The 12,832-nt window shown below is 47.2% G+C and overlaps 1 protein-coding gene across 15 annotated transcripts in view; it reads left to right on the forward strand.

Annotated features, from left to right (window-relative positions):
* The first annotated feature begins 267 nt into the window (after nt 1-267).
* MAGI1 (membrane associated guanylate kinase, WW and PDZ domain containing 1) overlaps nt 268-12,832 on the forward strand; it is a 641,903-nt gene continuing 629,338 nt past the window's right edge. For 8 of the 15 annotated variants that reach the window (XM_072785490.1, XM_072785493.1, XM_072785494.1 and 5 more), the window contains exon 1: nt 269-1,277. In XM_072785490.1, coding sequence (XP_072641591.1) covers nt 968-1,277 — 310 coding nt within the window. In that variant the 5' untranslated portion in view covers nt 269-967. Of the gene's footprint in view, nt 1,278-12,832 lie in introns of all 15 variants that reach the window. The other 7 variants (XM_072785499.1, XM_072785500.1, XM_072785502.1 and 4 more) reach the window with 2 other exon arrangements.

The following is a 12,832-nucleotide window of genomic DNA, read 5'->3' on the forward strand; positions in this document are numbered from 1 at the left end:
AACGCCAAAGCCGGGGTCGCCCCTATTTCAAAAGTTGCAAAGAGTGGGAGGAAAAAAAAAAAAAAAAGCACGTACGCATCCCCGCATCCCCAAGGGATACGCTGGCTCTAGGGCCAGGAAAGAAAAGGAGGAGTAAGACGGGTGCGTGGAAGGGGGCGGGGGGCGAAGTCGCCTTCGGGCGGGTCGGCTTTAGGACCCAGCGGGAAGCACACTGGAATCTCTCCCTCCGGGAGGGGGAGGCGGGGCCGGGCCGGCCGGCAGGAGGCCGCGGGGCGCATGCGCGCGCGTCTCCTCTCGCCGGCCGCTGCGCTCGGCGGCGCGGAATAGAATGAACTGTAACAAAACAAGCCGAGCCTTTGTATCTGCTTAAAGGGGCCGCAGGCGCTTCCCTCCCGGGCCCCCCCCACCCCCGCTCTGCAACCGCGTCTCCAGGGCTCCCAGCAACTGGCTGCAAGGGCTGCCCTCGCCCTCAGGAACAGCCCGCCAGCGAGGACAGGCGAGCCAGGCGGGAGGCGGAGAGGAGACACCGCATTTCCAAGAGGCAAGAAAGGAAGGAAGGGAGGAGGAAAGAAAAAAAAAAAAAAAAAGGAAAAAAGAAAAAAAAAAAAAAACAACACCCAAGCGGCGCAGAGTGGACTCTGGTCCCGGGGAGAACGTTCGGGCGCCGGAGCGTGGACCGAGGAGCCCCGGAATGCAAACAAAGCTCGCGGGCGCCTGTGCAGGGCTCGCGGGGGAGCCCAGAAAGTTTGTTTTATGATGGCTTGAGTGCGCGAGTGTGTGCAGGGGAGCGAGGCTGCCAAGTTTCTCTCTCCCGTGGCGTTATTTTGGGGGAGATGTCTCTCCCATGAACCAGCGGGGGCCTGGGGGCTTGTGCGGTGGGGGGCACCTGTCTCTCATTGCATTATTATTATTTGTGTGTGTGTGTGTTGGGGGGTGGTGGTGGTGGTAAGGAGAGGTGTAACCCATCATGTCGAGGGTGATCCAGAAGAAGAACCACTGGACTAGCAAGATTCACGAATGCACCGTGAGGCGGGGACCCCAGGGTGAGCTGGGGGTGACGGTGCTGGGGGGCGCGGAGAATGGGGAGTTTCCGTACGTCGGAGCGGTGGCCGAAGCTCCGAAGGGGCTTCCCGGCGGCGGCGAGGGCCCTCGGCTGGGCGAGGGGGAGCTGCTCCTGGAGGTGCAGGGGATCCGGGTGTCCGGCTTGCCCCGCTACGACGTGCTGGGAGTCATCGACAGCTGCAAGGAGGCCGTCACCTTCAAAGCCGTCAGACAAGGTAAGACGGGACGCGCCTCCGGGAGGTGCCTGCAAACCCGGGAGCGGCCTGCGGGGTCCCCCCACCCCCCCGCCCCAGCCCCAGCCGCCGCATCTCGATTTCCCGCGTTCCTCCTGCGGGCGCAGCTGGGAGGGGAAGTTGGGGCCGTGCGCCCTGCGGTGGTGAAATAAGCAAAGTTGTTGAGAGATTGTGGGTCGTGTGCCCACCTGCGTTGGAAAGAGGTGGTGGTGGTGTTGGGGGGGGTTGGGTTTGCGCCCGCAAGCGGGGAGACTTTCCCCAGGCCTGGCTTGCTTGCCAACCTGTTATCCCAGCCACCAAGTGAGGCGCAGCTTCGCCTGCGGGAGTTGGGAAACTGAGGCAGGGGTGAAAGTGGACGGGCTCCGGGGCTCCCCTGGGGAGCGATGCAGCCGGCGCAGCCGCTGCGTTCTTGGGCCACTTCTCCGTTTCCAGACCCCGAGAATGGGTATGAACGAGGGGTCTGTGGTTACGGACGAGGAACCGGCTTCACCCGGCATCCCTCCAGGTGGGTTGGGGCATGACCGCCCTGCGGTTCCTGTGCACGCCCCGCCGCCTGAAGATCCTGCATTCACCCCAGAGCTGGATGACGCATGTGTCTCGGTCGTGTGGCCCAGCCCCAGGCGTGGGGGGAGGGAAAGAAGGAGTATTTTCGGTCAGCGCGAATCAAGCCCAAGTTCACGCTGCCTCCAGCACCACTATCATCCTTATCGTTGATAATGACAGTGGTAGCTACTCTTCACTGTTGGCTCACCGCGTGCCGGGCTCTGTGTGGCAGGCTTTCCTTGGCTGTTTTGTTCTGATTGACAGTTCTGAGAGCGAGGTGAATTTGTAAAACCCCGGGTTACAGGTGAGGAAACTGGGACTGACATTGGATAAGTTACTTGCCCAAGATCACACAGATATCCAAAAGCGAGGGTTTGAGTCCTTAATGCAAGCCCGGTGGGAAGAGGTGAGTGTGTGTGTGGGGGGGTGGAGGTGGGTGGGATGACCCTCCTGAACTGGAGGGCTTGATTTCTGGGAAGGAATGAAGGCAGATTCCTCTCTTAGAAGCCTGTAGAGGAGTGCCCACCGCTCTGATGACTGCTGGTGTGGTGGGGAGTCCCTCCAGTCTCGGTTTGGTGCAGGCAAGGGGCTGTCCCCAGATCAGTCCAACAGAGGACTTGATTCCAGTAAAGGATCACTTGTACCACCAAGTGCCACGACACTGGTTCTCCCCCATGAAAGCACCAAGGGGGGTCGCAGAGTTGAGCGTGGTGAAAAGTTCCCATATGTGCCTGAGGGCTTAGAAGGGCTAGCAGCAGCTGGAGGAATGTGTTAAAGGAAAGGAGGGCTGGGCTGGGCTGAGCAGGTCCTTGGAAACAGGCCTGTTCCAGATGAAACTGGAGGGGGCAGAAGGAGCGGTCAGGCCTTCTGGCAGTTTGGGGAGCAATGGACCGACAGTTATGAAAAGCTCCCACTATTTATGTCATCTTCCAGTCGGACACCTCTTCCAGGAAGCCCTCCAACATCCCACCACGCTGAACAAACCTTTCTTCTTTTGGGCTCCCCTCAGTGTGTGTACTTTGTAGTTTTTTTTTTTAACTTATTCTGAGCTATGAGTTATGTCCCTCCTCTCATTTCCATACAAGGTGGTAAGCTTATTGAAGAGAGACTGTGCCTTATTCATTGTTTATCTCCTCAGGCTTTGCTTGAGGTCTAACACCTTCACCTGAGAGTGTGTCCTCATCTGTAACCTGGCTTTCATTTGGGTATTACATAAGCTAGTAACTGGAAAGTGTGCAGAACAGGGCCTGCCATATAGTAAATGCCCAATAAAGATGAGCTGTTATTATGGTTAATTGAATTTGACTGGTGATTTATTTCTAAGCCTAGATTTTAGTGTTTAGGAACCTGGATTATGAATTCAATGCCAGTACCTGGATTGTTAGGACTTGATAGAACTGTAGAGGAAACACTCTGTCAAGGCATTTGATGGGAGCACCCACAGGTTTCAGCGCAGGGGCGTTTTGGAGAAAGGGTTGGCGGAGGGACAGGCAGGGGTACCTATCCATCTATTATCTGCTTAGTGGGTCCTGTATAGTCCTGTTCTTAATGTGTGATATACTGTCTGTTGCTGAAACTCTTCTATCCACCAATAAGCGAAGGTCCAAGAGGCATTGTGCCAGGGCTGCCTCATCATGGAACCGAGGAAGGGTGGGTCAGATAATCAAGTGTGTTTGGAATCAGACACTCCTGGATGGAAAGGAAACTGTAGTGTCTCCAAAGTGTTATTTCCCTTTATCCAGAACCATTCTGTGTACTGCACAGGATTGTTCCCAGCAGGTGCATTTGTGTATGTGTGTGTGTGTGTGTGTGTAAATCTACTTGATCTACTCAGAATAGCATAAAGATGTGGATGGAATCCACCGCAGTGTGAAAGCTACTATTTTATGTAATAATTACATGGGCACAGTTCTTCCAACATCTTCATTTTAGAAACATGGCACTAGAAAGCATTTCACTAGTCTTCTCTTCATAGCAAGAATATGATTTAAATTATATGACAATTGCTGTTACTATGTCTTCATTACTGTGTTTGAATCATATTAGATAGGCTCATCCTTGGTACGTGGTAAAGGAAAATGTTACGTTTGTGTTATCTGCACCCTGAGCTGGCCACTCCCAGGGACACAGGGCACTTTGGGTGCCGTCTGTATGGAAATGTCACGGTCTTCTTGTGGGAGAAGATTCTGCTGTTTCTATTTCATGGCAGCTCCCTGGGAAGATGCACAGACTAAAATAGTCTGTAGCAAATGGTATTATATGAAGCAGGACTAGATTGTGAAGGAACCAAGCTAAATGGATCTATCAGATCAGACTTGGTTCATTTTAGATGGAGAAGACAGTCTTTTGTCACAAAGTGCCTAAAAAAAACTACAGATACATATGTATGTTACATAAAATGTTATTTTGCCTATATAACATAACATACTTTATACTTTGTAAGTATATATTTACTTGTAGTAAAAGCTCGGATCTTCACTATATAGTTTGATAAGTTTTGACAAATGTATATGTTCATTTTATCTTCACTCCAATCAAGATATAGAATGTTTCCATTACTTTAGAAATTTCCCTCCTGTCCCTTTCCAGTCAGTTCCCCACCCATCCTGCAGAGGCAAAGGCTGTCTGATTTCTTTCACCGAGGATTAATTTTGTCTATTACTGAAGTTTGTATAATTGAAATAATGCCGTATGTACTCATTTGTGTCTGGCTTTTTTCACTCAACAAATTATTTTGGAATTTCATATTGTGTCACTGTTCTTTTTTAGTTTATATATATATATATATTTTTTTTAATTATTTATTTATTTATGATTGATAGAGAGAGAGAGAGGCAGAGACACAAGCAGAGGGAGAAGCAGGCTCCATGCACTGGGAGCCCGAAGTGGGATTTGATCCCAGGTCTCCAGGATCACGCCCTGGGCCAAAGGCAGCGCCAAACTGCTGCGCCACCCAGGGATCCCCTATATATTTTATTTTTAAGTCATCTCTCTACCCGTTGTGGGGCTCCAGCTTATAGAGTCACATACTCTACCGACTGAGCCAGCTGGGCACTCCTCATTGTTCTTTTTTATTTTATTTTAGGTTTTTAAAGATCTTATTTGGGATCCCTGGGTGGCGCAGCCATTTGGCGCCTGCCTTTGGCCCAGGGCACGATCCTGGAGACCCGGGATCGAATCCCACGTTGGGCTTCCCGTGCATGGAGCCTGCTTCTCCCTCTGCCTGTGTCTCTGCGCCTCTCTCTCTCTGTGACTATCATAAATAAAAAAATAAAAAAAAAAAGATCTTATTTATTTATTCATGAGAGACACAGAGACAGGCAGAGAGAGGAGCAGGCTCCATGTGGGGAGCCTGACGTGGGACTCGATCCCGGGACCCCAAGATCACACCCTGGACAGAAGGCAGGCGCTAAACCGCTGAGCCACCCAGGCGTCCCTCATTGTTCTTTTTTAGTGTTGAGTAATATTCCATTGTAGGTATACATATCAGTTTTTACTTTTTTATTTTTATATTTTTAAAATATTTTATTTATTTATTCATGAGAACACACACAGAGAGAAAGAGAGAGAGACAGAGACACAGGCAGAGGGAGAAGCAGGCTCCATGCAGGGAGCCTGATGTGGGATTCGATCCTGGGTCTCCAGGATCACGCCCTGGGCTGAAGGCAGTACTAAACCACTGAGCCACCCGGGCTGCCCCCTACATATCAGTTTTTAAATATTTTTGCTCGTCAGTGGATATTTGGACTATTTACTGTTTTTCGCTACTATGAATATAGGTGCCAAAAATATTCCACTTGCTCCACATTTTTGCCAGTCTTTTATCTTTTCTGCTGTTTGGATGGTAGCCATCTTAGTATATGTGGAAAAAGAAAAAAGTAATTAAGGAAACTTTGCTATAGGATATAAGCTAAGCGCTTGCTTCAGAATGTGCCAGGCCCTTGGCGAAGCTAGTACTTTATGGACATTTTGTTTTTTATTTCTCGCAGCTGGATGCAGATGTCAGAAACTGAGGTCCTCAGAGTTTGAGTACTCTTTCCAAGAGTCATGCAAGTGGTGGAAGTCTAGCTGGAAGTCAGTGGTGTTGCATTCCAAAAGCCCCTGCTCCTGTTTCCTGGGTCAGCGTGTCTCAGAGTAGGACCCAAAGACCAGTGGCCATAGTCACCTGGGAACTGGTTAGACATGTACATTCCTCGACCTCACCCCAGCCCTCCTGATTCCAAAACTCTGAAACTTTAGAGGTGAAGCCTGTGGAGCATTTTTAAACAAGCCCTCAGGTGATTCTAAGGCCTGTGCTCGGTCTTGAGAATCACTGCCCTAAGGTATAGACACATTGAGAATATGACCCATGACACAGGCCACATGGGTTTCTAGAGCAAGCTTTGTCGGCTAGTGCTGTTCTCCCTGGCAAGTCACCCTCTTTGGGCCAATGTCTCTCCATTTGTTCATGCCAGAAATAAAATGGGTGTGCCCTTTCGGTCCTTTGCACTCATAAAATGCTGCAATTCCATGAGTAACCCCGACTCCAAAAGTTGAAAATGGTGTGACTGTAGTTTCCCAGAGTGGTAATATTGTAGGTCATGCTTACAGATTTTTGTAGGTGAAGTCTGTGGATTTGCAAATTACCTGGAAGCCGAAACTGTCCCCGTTTGACAGAACCGGGGAAATAAATAAGACACAACTTAGAAATCACACCACCACCACCAGACCCTTTCCCTCACCGTAATGAGGGAATTATGACCATATACAATGGAATATAGTTCTTTGTGCTTTTTTGTGTTTTGTTGTGATGTTGGGGGTTTATTTTGACCAATTGAAATATACTATGACAGCTCTGTAACAAAGCAGTTCTCACTTTAAAACACAGGGCCTTGGGAACAGGTGAGTGAATTCCAGGAATGGTAGATAAGGCAGTCTTAGCAAATACTGTACATTGACCATCTTTCTATTGGTAGGAAAGAGAAAGAAAGGAAGGAAGGAAAGAGAAGGAAGGAAGGGAGGGAGGGAGGGAGGAGGAAGGAAGGGACCCCTGGGTGGCTCAGCAGTTGAGCGTCTGCCTTCCTCTCAGGGTGTGATCCCGGCATCCTGGGATCGAGTCCCACATCGGTCTCCCTGCAGGGAGTCTGCTTCTCCCTCTGCGTATGTCTCTGCCTTCTGTGTCTCCCATGAATAAATAAAATCTTAAAAACAAACAAAAAAAACAGGGCCTTGTCTTTCTTGGCATCCCTTGAATTCTGCTTCAGGGCCTCTGGGTTTGCTTATTCTTCTCCCCAGATGGCCACAAGATTGATTCTTTTCTCTAGTGTCCCTTCAGAGAGAAGGTCATCAGGTAGTGTACTGCTAAATGGTTAACAACTGGCTCTGGTGGAGGCCCCCTGTGGATCTGTAGTGTATCTGGAGTGGGGAAGAGCCAGTGTGAGCTAGTCCCTGCACGCCACTGACCCCCTGTAAGACAACTCCTGAGTCGTATGCTGTCCCTTCATCCTGCTTTGTGACTTCATGGTCTTGTCACCATTTCTTCTTCTTCTTCTTTTTTTTTTTTAAAGATTTTATTTATTCATGAGAGACACACAGAGAGAGAGAGAGAGGGAGAAGAGAGAGAGAGAGAGGCAGAGACACAGGCAGAGAGAGAAGCAGGCCCCATGCAGGGAGCCTGACTTGGGACTCCATTCCGGGTCTCCAGGATCATGCCCTGAGCTGAAGGCGGCGCTAAACCGCTTGGGTACCCGGGCTGCCCCATTTCTTCTTTTTTAAATTAATTTTATTTTTAAAGACTTTATTACTTATGAGAAACACAGAGAGGCAGAGACACAAGCAGAGGGAGAAGCAGGCTCCCTGTGGGCAGCCCGATGTGGGACTTGATCCCAGGACCCTGGGATCACACCCTGAGAGGACGGCAGACGCTCAACCACTGAGCCACCCAGGTGCCTCAAGTTAGTTAATCTTTTTGAAGTCATCTCTACACCCAGCATGAGATTCGAACTCCTGACACCTTGGGATCAAGAGGCGCATATTGTACCCACTGAGCCAGCCCGGGGCCCCTTGTTTCTTCTTTTTTGTCTGTCTTTCCTCCCCTGAAAATAAAAGGTCTGTGAAAACAAGAAGCTTTTCTCACTTGTTCACATTTCCTCTGGCCTAAAATAGTACCAGCAGGGCGCCTGCCTGGCTCAGTCTGCTAAGTTTTTGCCTTCGGTTCAGGTCACGGTTCAAGTCCCAATCCCAGGGTCCCTGGATCAAGTACCGCATTGGGCTCCCTGCTCAGCGGGGAGCCTGCTTCTCCCTCTCCCTTTACCCCTCCCCCTTGCTTGTGTGTACTCGCTCTTTCTCTCGCGTGCTCTGTTCTCTCTCAAATAGATAAATATTCAAAAAAATAAAATAAAACAGTACCTGGCAAAACCTTGGTACTCATTATTTGCCAGACAGATGAATGAATTTTACTTTGTTGCTTCTCATTCCTAAGATAAGTGCAGACCAGGCCAACTACATCCTTCCCCCTTTCCTCCCTATTCGTCTTTTATTTCTCCTGATATAGGATCCTCATATGTTCATTTTCCCTTCGCCAGATCTTCCAATCAGCTGATTCCTCGTGTCTAATAATTTATACTGATCTATAAATAAATAAATGACCGACAAGGCTTAATGAATTATATTGAAATATTTCTGCCTGTTGACTCTTACTGGAGTTGAAGAAGGGAAATTTCAGATGCTGAGCAGGCGGGATGGTGGGGGGTGCTTTTCTGTTTTCTGTTGATGTGCGATCTGTTCTATGTCAGCATCCGTAAGAATGACGCCTTACCTCTGTTTTCTTGTAGCACTGTCCCTCTGTATGGTTTTTTCAGCCAGCAGCAAATCAGGTCTTTGCTTCAGAAAACAGTCTGATTTTTGTCCTCTCTTGCTCTTAAATTGTGCTTTGTGTTTATTTGTCTTTTTTTCTTTGACTTAAACTTTCAAAATCAATCTTTTTATTCTTCATGCTAAGAGACCACTTTCCGAAGGATATTTTTAGGTTACACTGTGGAACATTCCACAGCTTTTAGAAAAAAATAATGCAAGGACAGGCAACCCAACTTGTCCATTGTTTCCAGTGGCCACCCTTCGCCAATGGCTGTGTTATTTAAAAACAGATTAACTTGACCTTATGATGCAATGGCATACTGTTGGCTTACTACATTTGTTGGCATTCATTACCCAGCTAGTTTAGGATAGCAGAATTGATGATATCCACCAAGGGGAATTAAGTGGTTTATAAGAGAAAACATTCTGACATCTCCTTACCACAAGGGTTTACATGAAGGATGTTGCTTTATAAACGATGGTTATTTAATGCAAAACACCGGTCTCTGATGTTAGTGGTCTCTTCCTTGAGTTTGTATATATGTGTAACAGGATATACTGATTTTGTATACACTGAGAATAAGGGCTGTCAAATTCGTTAAGGGCTGACATTCACATCCTAAAAAAGTAGGTTACTGCATTCTTGCCTGTCTTTATGCAGCTTCTATGTGAGATCTATAACCTTGAAAAATCCCTCGTAAACACTAGAGCTTTGCTGTACTGCACCCCTATGGATGTCTGCATCAATATAGTATTTCTTGTGAATTTGTTTTGGTGTTTCCACAGCTGAACTCCCACAATCTCAAGGCCATGCCTATCATATTGATGGCTGCTTGACTATAGTAAAGTGTCCTAGGGAGTGTCCAGTGTATTCTGGATGCTAACCTTTCTTGAAGGCTCGTCGCAAAATTAGAAGAGGGAATTTGAACAGTGTTTTTTACGATTAAATAATTCTCTTCTCTTTTTATGGCTAAGTAATTAAAGAATGATGTAATCCATTACTTATAATCATTTCTTTGGTCCTTATCTCACAGTGAAAAACTGACATCCTCACAGTAACTCACAAGCCCGCCCCCCCCCATCCCATCTGGCCCATTGAAGTTCTTTACTTTCCCCATCCATGGCCTGCCACTCCCCACCTCGACAGCTAGAAGGCCTGCTCCCTCATGAACTTCAAGTCTTTCCCAAATGTCACCTTCTCAGTGACACCTTCTTTGACTTCATTATTGAAAGCTGTAACTCCACTGTCATTTGTCATCCCCTGTAACCTTTCTCTGCTTTATTTCCACTCCATTTCAGATAGATCATTTCAAAATAAGTAAAATCTTTATTTTGTCTCTCCTAGAATAGAAGCTCCGAGAGGGCAGGGATGTTGTTGATCTGTTTGCTGCTGCATCTCCAAGTACTGAGAGTAGTGCCTGGTACATAGTCGTTGCTCAAGTATTTGTTGAACGTCTGCTGTCAAATTGAGAATGAGAAATCTCTCCTGAGCTCATTTGCCTCTGAAAATTCCCATATTTGAAAGTCTCTGAAACTGTGGGTAATTCATGATGGATCACATTAACCTTGATGAGGGTTTGTCATTTTGCAGTCTGCGAGTGTGGCTGAGTAGAGCTTAGCTGATTGATGGAGGAATATTCCTGAAGGCAGCATCGGCAGCCAGTTTCATGTGACGGGGTTTCGGGCAGCACCTGAGAATGTCAGGGAACTTTGCAAACTCTTCTCACCCCCAAATGGACTGTGAGAAGTTCTTCTGGGCACTGCCCTCTGTGTGAATAGACTTTTTCTGTTACCACCTCCAGTGTCATGAGAAAGAATTACAGAAGAGAATTACATTCTCACGGCTCAAGTGTCAACCCCACCATTATTGCCATCGGAGGCATTTGTGTGCACCTTTAATGGGACACAGTTATGTTTTTCGTAATAAGGCTAATCTTTGAGCTTGTCATGAGACAAGACTCTAAGCTCTCTTTATGGACAGTGGCATGATGGGGCAATTAAAAGGCGATTATGCCCTGGTTATAAGCCATATTTCAGAATTATTGCTATATACAGTGTTAACAGGATGATAGTGGTGCTTGTAAGAGAACCTGAAGATATCAATTTATTGATGTATAATAGATGTATAGGTTTTGGATTTAAGCCGGCCTGGATTTAGAAGCCAGATTTTTATTTATTTTTTATTTTTTTATTTTTTATTTATTTTTTTTTTTAATTTTTTATTTATTTATGATAGTCACACACACAGAGAGAGAGAGAGAGAGGCAGAGACACAGGCAGAGGGAGAAGCAGGCTCCATGCACCGGGAGCCCGACGTGGGATTCGATCCCGGGTCTCCAGGATCGCGCCCTGGGCCAAAGGCAGGCGCCAAACCGCTGCGCCACCCAGGGATCCCAGAAGCCAGATTTTTAAAGTTACTAGCCAGGTGACTCAGGGCAAGGCACTTCACCTCTTTGTGTCAGGGCTTCCCCATCTGAAAATGGGGATAATAATGATACCTCCTTTCTAGAGTTGATGGCAGAACAAAATGAGGAGGTTTTAGGAAACCACATGGCATAGGGCCTGGCACATAGTGAGTGCTCAATATATGTTGGCTTCTGTTATTTTTTTAATGTTCCTCATTTGAAAGCAGTCCAGAGAGAAGAAAGAATCTCTTGAGAGATAAAAATTGTGGGATAGTTTCCTGGAGAGCTTTTTAAAGTCTAGAAAAAGGCCTCATTTTTCTGCATGTTTCAGATGCCACTTTTTTGAAAAGGCTGTGGTTGGATTAGTTCTGACAAGTGAGAAGGGAACTCTGGACGTCACCGTCTGTTGGTAGAACTTCTCTCACCTTGTCACACTGGTGGTGACGTATTGATTCTAATTATTGTCATTAGGTCCCATGTTGCATGAAGGTATAGAGGAAGGGGAAGTCATCTCTCTATTTCCTGGAGGTCCCAGGCAGAATGATCCTTGAGAACTTGACCCTGAGGTCCTCTGATCTTCCTAGCACTGTATCTGGATTCTCCAATCACGAATGGCAAGGGAAGCAGTGGGATTTGGAATTATAAGGGTTTGGAGTCAGGCTGATTGGGTTCAAATCCAGGCACTGCCGCTTCATTTTTCCCAGTTGGAAATGAGAATAATACCTACCACATTGGCTGGTTGTGAGGATTAAATGGGAAAATGTACCCAGAACACAATCCTCTGCTTGGTCCCATAGGCAGGGCTTACCAAATACCTACATAATAGCAGCTGTGTGATGATTTTCAGTTGCGAAATGGACACCTGTTGGTGAGTTCCTCTATAGAGGTGATTTAAAACTGAGGGTGGTTTTGCCCCCTTGGGGGACATTTGGCAGTGCCTGGGAACATATTTGGTTGTTACGACTCAGGATGGAGAAGTGCTACTGGCCCTTAGGGAGTAGAGGTCAGAGAGGCTGCTGAACATCCTACAGTGTACATTACAGTACCCCCCACCCCCCAATCAAGAGAGAATTATCCAGCCCCAAATGGCCATAGGGCTGAGGTTGAGAAACTCTGCTCTAATGTATAACTTCAGGGTAGAGACTGGGCATCTGAATTAGGAGGAATAAACTAATCATAACTGTTACTTATTGATCTTCTGATAGGTAGCTGAGACCCAGGTTAGGGTTTTGCCTGGGTAGATGATGTCATTCTCATTTTCGCCATGAGAAAATTAGCTGGAGAGGTCAAGTAATTTACCCTCACCCCCAGGCACCTGATGCAGGTGAGATTCAAGGTCAGGTCTGCGTGCTTCCAAAATTCTTATCCTAGGTTTAACACACTAGAAATGTGTTGACTTTGTAGCCAGGAGCCCCTCTGCCCTTTCACTGGGGGAGGGGGGATCACTGTGGATGCACCTCTTTTAGGCTGTACCATTGCTGCCTGAGAGTGTACAGTATGCTTAGTGACCCTGCTGGCAATTGGCCTAGGAATAGAAATGGATTCCCAAAGTGTGAATGGGCCAGAACAGAACCTACCGCTCCATATTGTTAAGCTCTTCTCATTCTCCTTCCTCTGTTTGCCCTGTTCTCCCTCCCCCAACACCGTTGATTCAATCCTTCCTCCTCCGTGCCCTCTTTTTTTCCCCTACATACATCATAATTTCAAGACAATAGTGTCTTGTAATTGTAGATTTGCCTGTCTGTCTCTCATACT

The sequence above is a fragment of the Canis lupus genome, chromosome 19 (genome assembly GCF_048164855.1).
Source record: "Canis lupus baileyi chromosome 19, mCanLup2.hap1, whole genome shotgun sequence".
NCBI lineage: Eukaryota > Metazoa > Chordata > Mammalia > Carnivora > Canidae > Canis > Canis lupus.